The following is an 18,169-nucleotide window of genomic DNA, read 5'->3' as shown; positions in this document are numbered from 1 at the left end:
CGAGGAATGCTAATGGGAACATCAGTAACCATTAGTTGCTTTACCTAAAGGGCAAATGCTTATCCTCCTATTCAGTTTGGGATACACATGGCAGAGGGAAAAGAGCTTTGCAGAGCGTTGAGTTTAGTCATATGTAGTGTTGAAAATTAACACCATTTACTTCTGGGAACATGTAATCAGATTAACTTTATTATAGGCATCGATTACACTCTCATTAATAACAACATACTAAGTTAAACTGTTTTAAAGTCTAGCAAAATGCATTTCATTTGCAATTAGATGCTAATGCTGGGAGATGACTTTATGGAGTTATGCTTATAGAATCTGCTGAACCTCGGGGGTTAGTACTGACTTCTCAGGAAACTCTCAGTGGCTTAGAAGTAAACCAGAGCATAGGTACAGACTAGACCATTCTATTATCTTTTCTTACATAACTTCTTTCCCACAGTATTTCATTTTCCTCTTCTGTCCTTCCTTTTTCTCTTCTTCTCTTTTCTATTTGTTTGTTATTTTAGTTGCCTGACTTAAATCACACCCAAGGCATTTAAATAGAAAATTCTAACTATAAATCTGCCTAACAAATAGGTGCCAGTAATCTTGTCTGCTGGAGCCTTGGCACATAAGGCAAAGGATTTTGGTGTCCTCTGTCCTTGGGTCAAGAGTAATGCTGGCCATTTGCAAGACTAAGTCTGTCTTAATCCTGAAAACTCAAGGGTTCAGGCAAGGGTTTGATATAGGAAATATGAAAAGAGGAAGTCAGAATCTGTTGAATCTTCCAGATGTCTACTAACTGTGCTAGTTTCTCAAGCTGTTTTTGTTTTTGCCACTGTAATTGTATGAATGTGATGACCTCAGAGAAACAGGTGAAGTATCATCACCAAGCAAGGATGCTAATTCCTCATTTCTCCAACCCCAAATCAGTGTCCTTACTTTCTAGTTCTCTACTGGAGAAAGGGTTAAATAAGGTTATTCATTCTTGCTGATCAGGACACAGTGTGACACCTATAAAATGTACCATGAACTATATTATTTAATAGATCTGAGCACTGCACCTGCTTCCTTATCTCCTCTTAGGTGATTAAGTTCCCCACAAATGTAATTTGTTAATGTGGGGCCACATCTTCTCACAAGGTAATCTGTGAAATTTGGCAGGCAGTTCCTTGGCTGCAGGTGCAAGATGAAAGACCTTTCTCTGGCTTTGCCAAGAAGAAAAATGATGTCGTGCTTAATTCCTGGAAAAAAAATATTTTAACACAGAGGGTTCAACCTGATTCCAAGAAAGGGGAATAGAATTGTAAGGATTCAATGGTGGATGCCCTTTCCTTTGGGGAGTATGTTACCCACAAAAGACTGAGTGGAGAATTAGAATTCTTAATTGAGGCCAGGTATTGCGCACATCCCTCTGTTCAAGGTATCGAGCACATCCCTCTGATCTATGGAGCTGTAGCCATTTGCAATGATAAATGATGACTTTCACTCTTATGAGATATGAAGGCTTAATTATACCTTAATTAAAGCTAATGTTCAGATCCTTTGGAAGGTGAAACAATTCAAATCTAACTCCCTTGTCCAATAGCCTGTTTGGAAAGGCATGCCTATGAAATACATAGCATCTATACTGGAATCTGTCTCAGTCTTCACACCCAAATTAAAGCAAGAGCTAACTATGTTTTGCATTAGAATCTCCACAGCTAAGACTGCAGTAGGCCATGTGCCCCAGCCCATTTGAGCCTCATGGGCTTTTAGACAGTCGGTCGTCTCTGAATCTGCAGATCCAGCTCTCCATACACATGTCTCAGGGAGTCACTGGTCATGCTGGCAATCAGCTTCCGAGGGCCAGAGACCCATGGCCGACAGACTTCTTCCCACTGCACAGTGGTGTTGGGCCGGATTTCACTAAAAATGGGAACAGCAGAAGAAGGGTTAGTGACCCTGTTTCTCATCTTAACCATGGACTAGAAAAACTCAGGCCTGAGGCACTTGTCTCTTTTCTCTCTCAGCTGATGATGACCACAGGACTACCCATTAAGTCCTTTAGCCTAGTTGGCTTATTCAGCAAGTCATGACCTATTTGAAGCTCCTTTGTTAGTCTGTGCAAAGCTGGCTGCCACCAGCCTCACCAAGCATGGCTTCTTTCACCTGGCTACATTTTCTGGTCTTCTAGAAGACGTGAGAGCTTGGATGAGCATCCCTAGATGTCAATGCCAGTTTAGTGCTAAGGCCTCCCTGTGGCCTTGTCCATGGGACGGGTCTGCTTTATCTAATCGTTGCTCCACCATTTCCCTCCTGTGATTAAAGTCCTACTTGGACCTTCAGCAGCCTTTACTGAGGATCTGACACTTGCCAACTCTCTTGCAATGAACCTTGCTCCCTTACCAAATGTCTGAACATGACTATCTTGATGACATCCTCCATTGAATGTCATTTTCTGTAATCCATATTTATAATTTAACTACCAGCTTGGGTTCCTTCTACCAGTGTGTCTTTCTGTTGCTTTTCTTTGCCAAATTTCTAATCTATTCTTATAACTGAGTAGCTTTTCCTCTCCAGTCTATACTCATAGACCTCCTGAAGTCTCATAAACATATCTACCACTGGGGATAGCTGATGTTAGTGAGGGCTGGGAGCTACTTAGATTTCTCTAGGGGGCTTCTCTCACATCTCTCCATAGAATCCTGGAAGGAGTTAATATATATGAGTTCATGTATATGCAGCGCCTTAGGTAGATGCTTTAGACTTAAACCAGGGTGATCACTTTTCCAAGATTGCATAGTTAGCAATGGGCAAAAGTTGAGGTCTGACCAGTGTATGTTCCATTCCCTGACCTATAAGTGAGCATTGTATTTATATGACAGTCTATAGTAGATGCCTTTATGACCACCGTGCTTACTTTTTTTTTTTTTTTTTTTTTTACAGATTTTATTTCTCTAAGAAGGCAGATGTTGATTGTTTCCCTGTGAAGAGTTTCTTGAAAATTTATACAAGGAGGATTCCTGGTTTGGGATTCTGACCTTTGGGGATAACAAATATTGGATTGCTTGGAAACCAGGACAGTGTTTTTCAGAGAGAGTGAAAGGGAGGCTAAACAATACCACCACAAAAGAGGGCTGGGGTATGACTAAGCAAGCAAAACTGTTTGCCATAAAAACATGAAGAGTTTGAATCTCCCAAACCTATTTCAAAACATACATACATACATACATACATACAAAAATACATACATACATATACACACACATACACACATACAAACTAAAACTGTGGGTGTGGCAACCCCAGCACACAGGAGACTGAAACAGGGGATCTGTAGAATTATATAGGTGCCTTGACTAGCCAGAAGAATGAGCTCTAAGTTTAGTGGGAGACTCTTGCTTAACATATAAGTTGGAGAGTTATTGAGGCAGATGCTTGTGTCAATCTCTGGCCTTCACATACAAGTGCATGTAAACACACACACACACACACACACACACACACACACACACACACACACACACACACACACACAAAACCTTGTTCTTTTCATGGGCTTTTAGAGGTACAGCATGTCAGAAATAACTTAATTGAATATCCTATTTTATAGATGATATAACTGAAGTTCTAAAGGACCTACAGAATCGCTAGTATCACAGAGTCTACTGGCCCAGAGAAGAGGAGAACCGAAGTTGGAGATAGTTGTGGATTCCTTATAGATCCTTGTTTGCACGTTAGGCTGAATTTCACAGAATCCTAAACATCTGGAAGCAAAGTGGGGAACTTTCAACAGACCAGAGCAGAAGAGCTGACTGATTCCACCTGGATGTGGCTTAACACAGGCTGCGCAGGACAGACCTGCTACAAATGGCTTACTGGCATTCTAGTATTACCCTGGTGGGTTTGGAGCCCCAAAGGTGCTGTAAACACTTAGTAATTGTGGATGTTTAGATGTTATGAAAAATGAAAATTTTGATTATATAATACCAAAGAAAGTCATTTTGGTCATAGGGTTCTCAAATCAGCAGTATAGTGTGCAGGGTTTATTCCATGATTATAGCTGCTTGTCAGTTGGAGCTATAGAAAGAAAAGAAAATTGGAATTAATTTAATAACTTAAAATTTCAGACACTACTAGCTAATCAATATGCAGTGCCTGGTGTCTAGATGACACAAAAACTGTCTTGTGATCATAGCTTCTGAACTGTGGACTTGGGACATTTGGGTCCCAGACTGGACTCATTTGATTAGGGAATTGAAACTCTTGTTTGCAAAGTGGGAGTGACATAGTGATAATCCCACAGAACTCTTGCTGTGAGATTTATGTGAAATAAACTTTGCAAACAATCTACATCTTAGCAAACATCACTGGGCATGCAGTGGAAGATTCAGAAGGTCTCACTTGGCATTTTTAGCTGCATCGAATCTTTTATTTGCTTATACGACGACAAAGGATTTGCTCAGTCATAGACAGAAGTATATAATCCTTACCAGATAAATTCATAGTGTAATTAAATTTTTACCAAATTATTATGTTATGGTAATGTTGAGGCAAGGGCAATCCTTGGGCTTTACCCTGACTTAGGGCTAAGCTGAAACTGAAGGGAACACCACCATACCGTTAGAGGGTCAGTAATTATAAATGAGTACATCTCCTAACTGGGACTGCAAGGGAGTTTTGATGGCCTTCGTGAGTGTGATGTGTCAAACCATCTTCTAGTGTTGTATGAAATCTAGCATGCTGCTTGGGTCAGCACCATATAAGCATGGATGTGCATAAATGCTTATCTGACCATATGAAAAAGCAAGATACCTCACTTTCCCTTAAAGGACATTTATCCTGGTAAACAGAAAAGTTGGAATGAGAATAAAGAAGGGAAAAGGGAGTTAGCAAGGCATGATTCGGAGCTGGGCATTATACCCACCTATTCAGGAAGGAAAGTGTTCTGTCTCTGTGCATTTCTCTGTCCCCCTTTCTGTTTTTTGAAACAGGGTAGCTATGGATGTGCTGGAACTGGCTCTACTGACCAAGCTGTCCCCCAACTCACAGAAAACACTGCCCATCATTGCCTCTTGAGTTCAGGGATCATAGGCATGATCCACCACTGCCCAGCTAAAGGAAGGTTTTATTGTCAGATGCACAGGGGCTACTTTCAGACTGGCTGAGCCAGACATGAATCTCACTGTTCACATCAGTATCCTGGACAGAAAGCTTGAGAGTAGAGCTGGAGTTGTGGACAATCTGGCACGAGGAAGGGATGATGGATGTCTCTCAAGAGCAGAGACATCAGGGGACCAAAAAACAGTGCTTGTGCCCAGCAAAGAAGAAACTACAGCACTAAGAGATTTTATAGTCAGTGTCACTAGTTGCCAAGAGAGATCTCAATGTCCATAGTTAGGCCCTTTCTCCTGGGCACTGGGAACAGGCTGGAGACACAAATTGCTCTGGTGAAGCTCAGTTTGGCACTGGGTGTCTGTGGGAGGAGGTACTGCCAAGGACAGTCAGATGTAGCCTAAAGGCAGCAGTCACATTAGTTCCTTTGTTGCCTTTGGGATTCCAGAAGTAAACAGTGGTCAAAGGAAGGGAGACATATGGTGTCATATGCTTTTTAGTATAAAGTTAAACCACCAAGATACCACCTAAAGGCAGCAAAAACAATGTACATTCCAGCCACCTGTGCCACCCATGCTCTGGGACAGGAAGGGTATGAGTTCTGATTATGGTTTGAGTGTGAAATGTTCTCCACAGTTTCCAGTTGCTGAGGAGGCATTTGAGGTGAGAGGGATGGTCAGTCCCTGCCTCTCTGCTTTCCAATCCACCGCAGTGTGAGAAACACCCCCACAAACTCCCAGAACAAAGCCACTGAGCCAAGGTGTCATGCTTTTACCTCCATGATGGGCTGTTGACTTTCACACTGTGAGACACAAACATTTTTCCTCTCTAAGTGATTTCCGTGAGGTGTTTTGCCATAGCAGTGAGAAGGGCCACACATCCCCAAACACAGAATGAGAAATGTTCTTTCCCCCCTGTACAGGGCCAGAGGATGAGAAGCACTCTGGAAACACCCCTGGTGCCCAAGATATTGCATTCCAAGGGATAATTAAAATGTCCAAATTGATTTCGTAGAAGTTAACATTTTCCTCATTTTGGTTCTTTGTAGATACGGCTCTCCACATTATTTCAACCAGTTTCCAAATTATGGCATGCATAATCTCTGTATAAATATTGTTTTTAATTTGACTTTATGATTTAAAGCTGGAAAAACACTAACTTCACTGTTGCTCATTTACAAAGGTGAGGAGCGACCACTGAATAGCACAAGAAGCAGGTCAGGAATGTGAATTGTTCTGCCCTTAAATTTATGGCAAGAAATGTTAGAAACATACCATTGTTATTAACTTCACCTCCTTTTGTGGTCATTGCTTGCTCTACCCAAGCCTCTTTTGCTTAAGTAATTCCCTTCTGCCTATGTGTGTACATGTGTTCAGTCCCTAGTATAGTGAATAATTCAATGTGAATGCGAGTTTATGGTATTTATTTCAAAACATCTCTGCTATTGTTACCTGGATCCACCCATTCCCTTACCTGTGGCTTTCCATCTATCAAAGTCCTACTTTGCAAACAAAGTTACCCTGCTTCAGGCTCTATCACTGACTGGTGCAATGTAGGAAATTACCTCCCACAGGAACAAAACCTCTAGCCTTGTTTCTTCCTTTGCTATTATTAGCAAAACCATCCATATAAAATGCATATGGACGAAGATACTCAGATATGAAAATTCACATGTGGGGTATTTTGCTTATGGATAAATGTGTAACAGAAAGAAGAAAAATAGTTTGCTCATTTCAGCCGGTGAAATAATGTTGGAATAAACTTATTTCCTGGGTACAAATGTCATGGAAAATGATGCTGAGGAATGTGCTGAGCCATCAGGATGTACTGGCCATTTATCATCCCAAGCGCATGCAGGCAAAGCAGCTATCATCACGGTGAGCTGCAAGCACTTGTGGCCCATCCTCTGTCTGGCGTTTAGCTTCAAAGAACTTCAGTTTAATGTCATATCACCAAATTGGGGATTTTTTTCTCTTGAATTAATTCATTGAACCTGATCATGTTTTTAAAGGAAAAACAAATCTAGAAAAGTTATTATTTAATATTGTGGAAGTGTCAAATACAGAAATGTAAAAGCCAAGGGTCATAGGAGGCAGGAACCCTGAATACTTGAGGGAGGTGAGAGGCAGAAGAGCTGAGAGTGGGGAGCACAGTAAATCACCCTGTAGTAATGTCAGTTTGCATTAGGTGGGGGTGGGGACATCGAAGTTCTCTCTGCCTTTCTGGTTCTGATTCCCTGCTCACTAGTTCCTGCCCTAGATCCCCTCTACTGCAGGTAAGAGCATCTCTGTGTTAGAAATGAAGGAGACAAAAGTCGGGGGAAGGGGAGGAGGTAGTGATTTTCTGACTATCAGGAACACAGATCCCTAAAGGACTTACAGGAGGTTAAATTAGCTACATGCATTTGGTGCTTCTAGGTTAGATTTCATCAACATGAAGCACAATGAGCCATTTCTAATTATCTGGTCCTATGGAAGTGGGCACTAGTTGCCTCTGGTCTTAGTTGGAAAGATATATGCCTAAGGCAGGAGGAAACAGAGGTTATCAAGCATGTCTTGAAAACAAATTCTTTTGATACCCCCTAAGTCCCTGTGTCTGACTCTGGGGTAGCTTTCCTAGCGTGGAGGGGTGAAATTCTAGGTCCGAGTTTCCAAAGAGATTGAGGGCTACTATGGATTGAATATTTGTATTGTTTTTTTCAAAAGCATATCTGTTGAAATTCCACCTCTATATGATGGTGTCTAGAGACAAAGCTTTTGCAAAGTCATTAGATGAGGTGTGAGAATGGGATGTTTGTGATAGATTTAAGCCCTTAGAAGAAAGGTACAGAGTACCGACTTCTTCCATTTGAGAAAACCTGCCAGCTGAGAAAAAGTCCTCACCTGGAACCCAACGGCCTAGCTCTTGACCTTAGACTTCCCTGGATTCAGAACTCTGATTAATAAATGCTATAATTTCTGTGTCATTAGAATGTCTGATGAACATACAAGTTCCCATCTGCCTGCCCTCGGTCCATCTGCCATAAATGTAGGAATATGTGTTTCAATGTACTTTAAGTCAGTGTGTAGGGAGGATATCTTTCTTATGGGGACTGGCAACATGTCTCTTTTCTCTGATTTACCTAATAATACCTGACACTAACAATAAGCAAAGAATTCTTGGACTCTGTGTGCTTTGACCCCTATCCTCCATATGCTAAGTCATTAACTATGATGATCATCATTTTTTAAATAAGATGTAACATACCTTTCTATTTTGTATTAGTCAGCTTTCCACTATAATGAAGTGCCTGGCATAAGCTACTCATGAAGTTAAGAACTCTTCTGCTCATAAGTTGTAAGATTCAAGTCCTAGGTTGTGTTTCTCCACGTATTCCTCTCCCTCCCCATGCATCTGTCATATATCATCTTTTTCTATTCTTATCTATCTCTAACATCTCTTTCTCTATCTATCTATCTATCTATCTATCTATCTATCTATCTATCTATCTATCTATCTATTCACCTATCTATCCCTGTCTCCCAGATGTTTTATGTGGAACTTTATGAGTCACTTATACAAACCCTAGCACACATGTTTGCCTTGAATGAGGTAGAATTCCCAAGACAGTCAAAGTGCAGGTACAACATGACTTTCTGGCACCCCAGAGAAATCTTGTGTTACTGAGAAGGAAAAATTGGATACAGCAGGCGGCTGTTCAGCAAAGAGAACGTGTTTCACTTTGCCTGAGCAATTCCTGTATCTAATTGGAGTGGGAAGGTGCAAGAATGGGTGAGGGAGACTCTTTTCTGACAGAAACATTGCTATTGACCTGTTCTTCTGGCTGGTGTTGATTTCTAATTTAATTTCTTTTTTCCCTGGCAACTTTCTTATTAGCATAGGGAGGCTGTTATGGCTTGTGTTTGCATTTTTAAAAAAAGCACTCAAATGATTTTCTAGACTGTGTCTCGCATTTGCAAGAAGGCTACACTGAGATGAAGGGATGTAAAGGTTGTAAGCTCTGCAGTTGCAGAGAGCATTTATGAGCTATTAAGGTGCTTCAGAAAGGCCAAGTGAGACCTGGAACTTGTACTACAACTTACTGAGAAGGATGACTTTTGCCAAGGGCACAGGGAAAATTCCCAGCATATAGGTTCCCATGGCAATTTCCAGAGTCCCCTACCTCCTTTTCTACGCCTTAGAAGGTCACTCCCAAGAAATGTGTTAGATTGATTGATGTTGACAGGGACTTATTTGTAGTAGAAATGAAAGTAATAAACCTCAAAGATTGGGATCCATTCTGGATGTCACGCTTTAAGAGGATCGCTGATAAACTGAGGTATAAAGAGAGGGAGGGAGCATCCCCTTAGAGGGAGGAAAGATGAAGGAAGGACTCGTATTTGGTTCCTGATGGGGGAGACTTAAGGAAAAAGAGAAAGCTGTTTGCAAATTTTTCAAGCCACCAGATGAAGAGAAGTGGGCCTTATGTTGCTCCAGTAAGAAATTGGGATCTCCAGTAAGACAGAAAGGTAGAAAAGGGCATGCTGTTTCTTTGGCTGGAGCTGGGGCTTCAGTGTGAGCATCAACCTTTTAACCAACGCAAAGAGAGAACTGCTGGTTGTAGGCTGTTGGTTCTTGGTGTTGAAAAGGCATAATTATATTCATATTACTACATAGCTTGAAGTAATTTTGGCCTTGAAGACTGGACCAAGTCTAGAACTCGCCAGGCTCAACTGAACAGCAACTGAAGCCAACAGTTCTAAGCAGCAACTGTTGGAAAAATCAGAAGGCTGGTGTTGGAAGGATAGAAACCTATGTATAAAAAGGGATGATTTCCCTGTCATCTCTGAAACATTAAAGATATTCAATTAGCATTGACTGATTCCTGAAGAGGAAGTGTAGAAATAATCTGAACTCCAGAAATATACCAGCATATGACTCTATTTTCATGTATATGATGGGAGCAAACCAGTCTACCCCTTTATTTGTTTGTTTGTTTTTTTCCAGACAGGATTACTGTGTAACCTTGGTTGTCCTGGAACTCATTTTGTAAATCAGACTGGTCTTAAACTCACAGAGAGCTGCCTGTCCCTCCCTCCTGAGTACTGGGATTAAAAGCATGCACCACCACCTGGCACCAGTCTACCTCTTTAGTTCTTAAATTCCTGCATCTACTTCAGTAAGGTGATTTAAAGGATTTAACAAAAGTGTTAGGAAGCCATGTTTCTCCCATATCCCAAAGAAATAGCCCATAACAAGGAGAAACTTGCCAGATGTTTTCAATGGTATTAGATATACCTGTTTGTTTGTCTGTCTTTCAAGTTAAAAGATAGGAGAGGAAGAGAGATATAGATAAATAAGCAGGTTGGTAGGTAGGTGGGTAGGTAGGTAGGTAGGTAGGCAGGTAGAGCTTCATTAGCTGTTCACTGCTTCCCTCCTTGCCCTGGTACCTACCGGAACATCTTCCTCTTGGGTCTCATCACTCCAGGACCATCCAAATGAATCCAGACATTTTGTAGCGTTTCTTTTAAAGGATTAGTGAACTCAACAGTCACAACCATATCGGACCCAACCATGGCAGCACCTCGGACCTGTGAACCAAGTTAGAAGACAACACAGCGCATCAGACACAGCACACCATTTCTGCTGCCATCTCCTTAGGCATTTTTCTCTTGATGCTGAGCCTTTACAGTGTGGGTTACTCTTCAGTAACTCACCAGTGAGAGAAAGAGATGCTATTGCTTCAACCGAGGGATATCTAATGAGGAAAAGATGTACTAATTACAAGCCCACTCTTACTCATTAGAGAACTTCCTCTAATTAGAGCTGAGGTTAATAGCTGTGGCCAACAACTACTTTCTGTCAGCAGGACACAGGAGTGTGTCCTGTGGAGCAACAGATTTCTAAAGTGAGGGTAGCCAAGTGAACTCTGCTTTTGGAAAGAACTCAACTTTCCTGCATAGGTCATGAAGAATTTTAAATATCAAGAGGCGGGAAATATTGCAAAGGCATGTGCTTCTTAGAAACCTCTAAGGAGTGTCCTTGTTGGATGGGGTTGAAGAAAAGGAACCCCCATGCTAAAATCTGTGTGAGAGGTTTCACCTGCAGCCATGTATGATTCCAGGAGGGAAGAAGTTCAGAGAACATGAGGCTATTTGTGGATCATTTACCCAGAACAATAACCCAGACTATCAGGTATTTGACAGAGCATCATATAAAATAGAGCTTGATGATAGTAATATATATATAGTTATTTAAGTTATGGTCTTGGGTGACTAACTCATTCATTTTTCTCTATTTTTACTAACCTCATTAATTACATAAAATAACACGATTTGTTATGCCATGTTTCTATACACACATATACATGTAATGTCCTTTGGTGACACCTATCAGTACCTTTATTGCTACCTGTTCTTTGCCTTGTTGGTTACTTTCTCATTAAATTGTCTTTCAATTTCTTGCTTAAAAAAAAAAAACCTAGATTCCTCATATGGATGAACACATGCAATATTTGTCGTTCTGAGTCTGGATTATTTCATTTAACATATTGATCCTCATCTCCATCTGTTTTCTTGCAAATGGCACCTTCTTTATGATAGAATAAAACTGCCTAGTGGTATATATATATATATATATATATATATATATATATATATACATTATTTTCCTTATCTGCTCATTTGTTGATGGCTATCTAGGCTGTTGGCTCCACAACTTTGCTATTGCTATGGCATCTCTTTGGTCTGCTGACTAAACTCCTTCAGGTATATACCCAGAAGTTGTCTATCTGAGCCATATGGTAACACTAATTTTAGATTTCTGCGAAGCCTTCATATTGATTTTCATAGTGCCTGCATCAGTACACATTTCTGTCAATGGCGTATAAGGGTCTCTTTTCATCTACATTCTCAACATTTGCTGTTTGTTTCCTTGATGATAGCTACTCTAACTAGGGTAAAATGAAATCCTAATGCAGCTTAAAAATTGAAAAATTAAAATGTTTATTGAGTTGGTTATTGGACAATTGTACACATGTATAACATGTGCTTTAACTGATGTAGCTCCCTGCTTAATCTCTCTTTGGTTCTTACTGTGTCCCCTTCTTATAAGTCTCATTTCTACATTCACATTTTTTTTTTTTTTTGCTGTGACCTTTTTGTTTTTTGACACCCTCAGAGTCAAACATCCCACCTGTATCCCTTGGGGCCTGGTGACGACAATTACTTGGGCACACAGCTGAAGATAATGACAGTCCCTCTCATAAAGTCCATCAATAGCCGATAGTTTAGAGGAAGAAGTAGAGCCCCGATTGGACCTTGTGCTCCATGACTGACTGTTGAGGAATATGATGGAGTCATGACTGTATTGCTATGCTGTGTATCCCAAAGGTCAGGAGTTCATAGCCCTTCTCTTAGCTCTTTTTCCTCCCCTTTTCTTTAATTACTTGATCCTTAGAAGGGTTGATACATTTACAGATAATATTCACAGAGGAATACTCAATTCTAACTTATTCTCAGCATCTTTAAAAATCCCTAAATTTTTGTGATCACTACTGTTCATTATGAAAAGAGGATTCTCTGTTTAAAGATGGAATAACATTTGTGCTATATGGGCTCTTGGAGGTAGAAAAGGCATTGAGATTTCTTTGCTTAGAGACTGGAATGCCAAATAGACGGATCTGTATAAAACCAAATTCGCTTGATGAAGATGATGTGATGATGATAGTTTTATCCTCGTAACAAAGGCAGGGAGGGAGGTGATGCACAAAAACCAGCCTGCAAGTTGCTCTGAGATCACAGTTCAAACATTAGTGCTGCTTTTAACTTGAACAACTATCCTGTGCCCAGCAAATAGTAAGTTTTGGAAATTATTTCAAAGTGGCATTTACTGGTTTCTTGAGTTTTCTATGTAACAACAAGCCATTGTTACATTGTTTTCTTCAGTCCTTGTATAATATATGAAGACACAGGGAGATTTGAGGCTTTCTTATGAAAGGAGATTAAGAGGAAGAACATTGCCTGAAGAAGAGGACCTTTGCTTACTGACTTTACTGCTGAGAATAAAATCTTATGGTTTTGCTTTTCTGGTTTGTGACTAAATTTATGTCTATGGGATTAAAAAAAATATATCAGAAAAATAAACCTTTCAACCAATTCATCATATTTATTTCATGTCTGAATTCCTAGGGTGTGTTTAGGGGCATGGGGGTAGGGCAAGTTAATAATTATGGAGACAGGAGTAGGCATATCTGAAGGTAAGGGTTGTATGATTAGAAGATGTCATTACTTTAACCAGTGGGAACTTACAGTTACAGAGATCTCAGCCCACTCTGGAACAGGAAGTTAAAATCCAGATAGTAGAATTTATCATTTGTTTTTTTGGAGTACTCAGGCTCCATTGAAAAGCATGTTTCATGTGAATTCTCACACAAGGACTACATTTCTTTCAGCTCCAAGGCTCACAGGAAAAAGATATTTATATCATAATCATCCATTAAAAAGGAAAAGATCTTCTGAGGCAGAATCATTGGTGTTGGCTTAAAAAAAATGAAATAAGTATCTAACAAGAAAATTTGAAGCCACTGGCCAGAATGAGATTAAAATATTTTGTATGAAAGAGCCTCAACTTAGAACTCAGGAAACAATGGCTAGGGGTGTTGGAAGTTACAACAGAATAGTAACCAAACAGCCAACATTACTGTGTTCTGATGTTTATGGGCTCACCAGGAGCCAGGGGGCTTTGGAGCCTTGACAAAGCTGAATATAACTAAGGTTCAATGAGGAGACTAATGAAACATGAGACCATAGCTGGAAGTTACTTTTGTAGCTTCTGGGATGGTGCAATGTGAATGGATTAACCCAATCTAAGGGCTGTAACAAAACCAAGAGCCAACTAGAGACCAGGTTTCCCAACCTCAGTACCAGTGGCATTTTGGACTGAATGCATCTCAACTGAGGGGGTTGTCTTGTGCCAAGAAGGTATTTAGCAACATCTCTGGATTCTGCCCACAAGATGCCAACAGCCAATAACACTCACAAATGATGACAGCTACAAAGATATAGAAATTGCCAAATATCCCTTGGGAAGCAAAGTTTTTTTCTTGTCCCCAACTTTTACCTCTGAAAGCCATGGCTACTGACATGCTAAAAGATTGGATCTGTCACATTTTTCCCAGGTGTTTTGACTTGATCCATTCAGGTGTGTCGTATGGTGTCCTCAGTTTAATACTCTAGTGTGTCTAATTAAAATAACTTTGAGAGCCACGCAACATGGACTGAGGAGGTGGAGTAGAGAGAGGATAAAGGGACTGTGCTTGGGGGCAGAAAACAGAAAGAGAGACAGAAAGGGACAGGAAGATTTTCATTGGCATGCTGTAAGGTTCCTGAATAAACCGCTTTGAGAAGAGCGCTGTGGTGTTGCTCCTTTTCTGCTGGTCTGAGAAGGTAGCGACACCTTGGGTTTGTAAAGTCCCAGACACTTTGGTGCTGAGTTGGCATTTCCTTACTGTATTTCACCTGCCTGACAAGTCTGGGGGGCAGATGCAGGCTTTTCTGTCTTCTTGCTGGTGTGGAAGAAGAGGCAGAGGACCCGAGCCAAGGACCGTGGCACTCATTTTGAGATGGTGTTCAAAAATGTTTTAGGAGCAATTGTGACCGGGAACAGATCTTAGGAACTTCTGTTCCCACCCGGAGACGACTTCAGGACGCAGAGCAGAGCCTGGCCCAACTGCCAGCCGGAAAGGCGGCTCCTACAGGCTGAGCAACTGGTGAGTGGGAGACCTAGGCTGCTGGGGAGCAGAGGGATCTCTGCGGAGTGCACACGGAAAGGGCACCCCTTGCCCTGACCTGCCCTGTCCTCCCCGATCCAGTGACCGGGAACAGATCTTAGGAACTTCTGTTCCCACCCGGAGATGACTTCAGGACGCAGAGCAGAGCCTGGCCCACCTGCCAGCCGGAAAGGTGGCTCGGAGAGGCTGAGCATCGGTGACCAGGAACAGATCTTAGGACCGTCTGTTCCCACCCGGAGGCGACTTCAGGACGCAGAGCGGAGCCTGGCCCAGCTGCCACCCGGAACCTGGGCTGCCGGGGAGTAGAGAGATCTCTGCGGAGTGCACACGAAAAGTGTACCAGGGACACAGACCAGATACAAGGGAAAAGCAAGAACATATCACTGACAACAAAATGGGAAGAGGAAAGAGAAAGAGTATATCCCAAGGAAACCAAGACAATCTAGCAACACCAGAACCCAGCTCTCCGATAGTAGCAAACATCGGAATTCCAAACACTCCAGAGAAAGAAGACACAGACCTGAAATCATGCCTCAAGACGCTGATAGAGTTACTTAAACAAGAAAGGGAGGAAAAGCAAAAAGATTCAGAAGCTTTTAAAGAAGAAACAAGAAAAACACTCAAAGAACTCAAAGAACGAGAGGAAAACAGAACCAAAGAAATAAAGGAATGGAAGAGGGAAATTAAAACAGAAATTGACACAATAAAGAAAGCGCTAAAAGAGATAACCCTAGAGTCAGAACACCAAAAAAAAAAAAAAAAAAAAAAAAAAAAAAAAAAAAAAAAAGAAATCAGGAGTCACAGAAGCAAGCATTTCCAACAGATTACAAGAGATCGAGGGGAGAATCTCGGGGGCAGAAGACAACATTGCAAACATAGACAAAACAGCCAGAGAAGATGCAAAAAACAAAAAGCTCCTAACCCAAAATGTCCAGGAAATACAAGACACAATGAGAAGACTGAACCTAAGGATAATAGGAATAGAAGAGGGAGAATAGTATCAACTAAGAGGCACAGTAAATATCTTCAACAAAATCATAGAAGAAAACTTCACTACCCTCAAGAATGAGATGACCACGAGCATAAAAGAAGCCTTCAGAACTCCAAATAGGTTGGACCAGAAAAGAAATACCTCCCGACACATAATAGTAAAAACATCAAGTGCTCAAAGTAAAGAAAGAATACTAAAAGCAGTAAGGGAAAAAGGTCAGGTAACATATAAAGGCAGACCAATCAGACTCACACCCGATTTCTCAACAGAGACTATGAAAGCTAGAAGAGCCTGGACAGACATCATGCACTCCTTAAGAGAGCAAAAGTGCCAGCCCAAGCTGCTAAACCCAGCAAAACTATCAATCACCATAGATGGAGAGACAAAGATATTTCAAGACAAATCAAAATTCACACAATATCTGACCACAAACCCAGCACTACAACGAATTATAGGTGGAAAACCCAATACAAGGAGGGAAAATAGAGCCTAGTAAAAACAGGAAAACTCCTAAACAAGAAAACTAAAAGAAGAAAAAAACACAGACACAACTCAACCCAAAAAAGCAAAAATGGCAGGAAACAGAAACAATTATTCCTTGATATCTATTAACATAAATGGTCTCAACTCCCCAATAAAGAGACATAGACTATCAGACTGGATACATAAACAAAATCCAGCCTTTTGCTGCATACAGGAAACTCATCTCAGAGACAGAGACAGACACTATCTCAGAGTAAAAGGGTGGGAAAAAACTTCCAAGCAAACAGCTCCAAGAAGCAAGCTGGAGTGGCTATTCTAATATCGAATAAAGTAAATTTCCAACCAAAAGTTATCAAAAAAGATAAAGAAGGACACTTTTTACTCATTACCGGGGAAATCTGTCTGGAGGAACTCTCAATCCTCAACATATATGCTCCAAATAAAAAATCACCCACATTCATAAAAGAAACTCTACTAAAGCTCAAAAAATACATTTCACCCCACACAATAATAGTGGGAGACTTTAATATCCCACTCTCACCAATGGACAGATCAGGGAAACAGAAACTGAACAAGGACACTGCAAAACTAGCAGAGACTTTGAACCAACTAGAATTAATAGATATATACAGAACATACTATCCTAAAGTAAAAGAATACACCTTCTTCTCACCACCCCATGGCACCTTCTCGAAAATTTACCACATAATTGGACACAGAACTAGCCTTCATCGATATAAGAAGATTGAAATACTCCCATGCATCCTCTCAGATCACCATGGTCTATGGCTGGTCTTTAACAACAACAAAGACAACAAAAAGCCCACATACACATGGAAACTAAACAACACTCTGTTAAAGGATAGCAGAGTCAAAGAAGAAATAAAGAAAGAAATTAAGGACTTTCTAGAATTCAACGAAAACGATAACACAACATACCCAAACCTATGGGATGCAATGAAAGCAGTATTGAGAGGAAAACTCATAGCCCTAAGTGCTTCCAAAAAGAAACTGGAGAGAGCTCATATCAGCAACCTGACAGCACAGCTAAAAGCCCTAGAACAAAAGAAAGCAGATATACCCAAAAAGAGTAGACGGCAAGAAATAATCAAAATTAGGGCAGAAATAGACCAAATAGAAACAAAAAGAACCATTGAAAAAATCAACAAAACAAAGAGTTGGTTCTTTGAGAAAATCAACAAGATTGATAAAGCCCTAGCCAGACTAACTAAAGGGCAAAGAAAGAGTATCTAAATTAACAAAATCAGAAAGGAAAGTGGTGACATAACAACTGAAACTAAGGAAATTCAAGAAATCATAAGATCCTACTACAAAAACTTTACTCCACAAAATTGGAAAATCTGGAGGAAATGGACGAATTCCTAGACAGATACAAGGTTCCAAAGTTTAACCAGGACCAAGTAAACCATCTAAATAACCCTATAACACCTAAAGAAATAGAAGAAGTCATCAAAAGCCTCCCAACCAAAAAAAGCCCAGGTCCAGACGGGTTCAGTGCAGAATTTTATCAGACATTTATTGGGGATATAACACCAATATTCGCCAAACTATTCCAAAAGATAGAATCAGATGGAATATTACCCAACTCATTTTTTGAGGCTACAATAACCCTCGTACCTAAGCCACAAAAAGACCCTACAAGGAAAGAGAACTTCAGACCAATCTCACTTATGAACATTGATGCAAAAATACTCAACAAAATCCTTGCAAACCGAATCCAAGAACACATCAAAACCATCATTCATCATGACCAAGTAGGCTTCATCCCTGGGATGCAGGGATGGTTTAACATAAGGAAATCCATCAATGTAATCCACCAT

At 40.6% G+C, this 18,169-nt stretch overlaps 1 protein-coding gene across 1 annotated transcript in view; it reads right to left on the bottom strand.

The window, feature by feature from the left end:
* Nucleotides 1–201: 201 nt before the first annotated feature.
* Nucleotides 202–18,169, bottom strand: part of F13A1 (coagulation factor XIII A chain) — a 172,159-nt gene continuing 154,191 nt past the window's right edge. Inside the window, exons 14-15 of the mRNA XM_080920897.1 lie at nt 10,519–10,655; nt 202–1,896 (exon numbers count right to left, since the gene is read on the bottom strand). Coding sequence (XP_080777023.1) covers nt 1,743–1,896; nt 10,519–10,655 — 291 coding nt within the window. The 3' untranslated portion in view covers nt 202–1,742. The remainder of the gene's footprint in view (nt 1,897–10,518; nt 10,656–18,169) is intronic.

Source organism: Micromys minutus, assembly GCF_963924665.1.
Source record: "Micromys minutus genome assembly, chromosome: 1".
Lineage (NCBI taxonomy): Eukaryota > Metazoa > Chordata > Mammalia > Rodentia > Muridae > Micromys > Micromys minutus.
The sequence above is the reverse complement of the archived record's forward strand: the minus strand, read 5'-3'. Positions and strand labels throughout refer to the sequence as shown.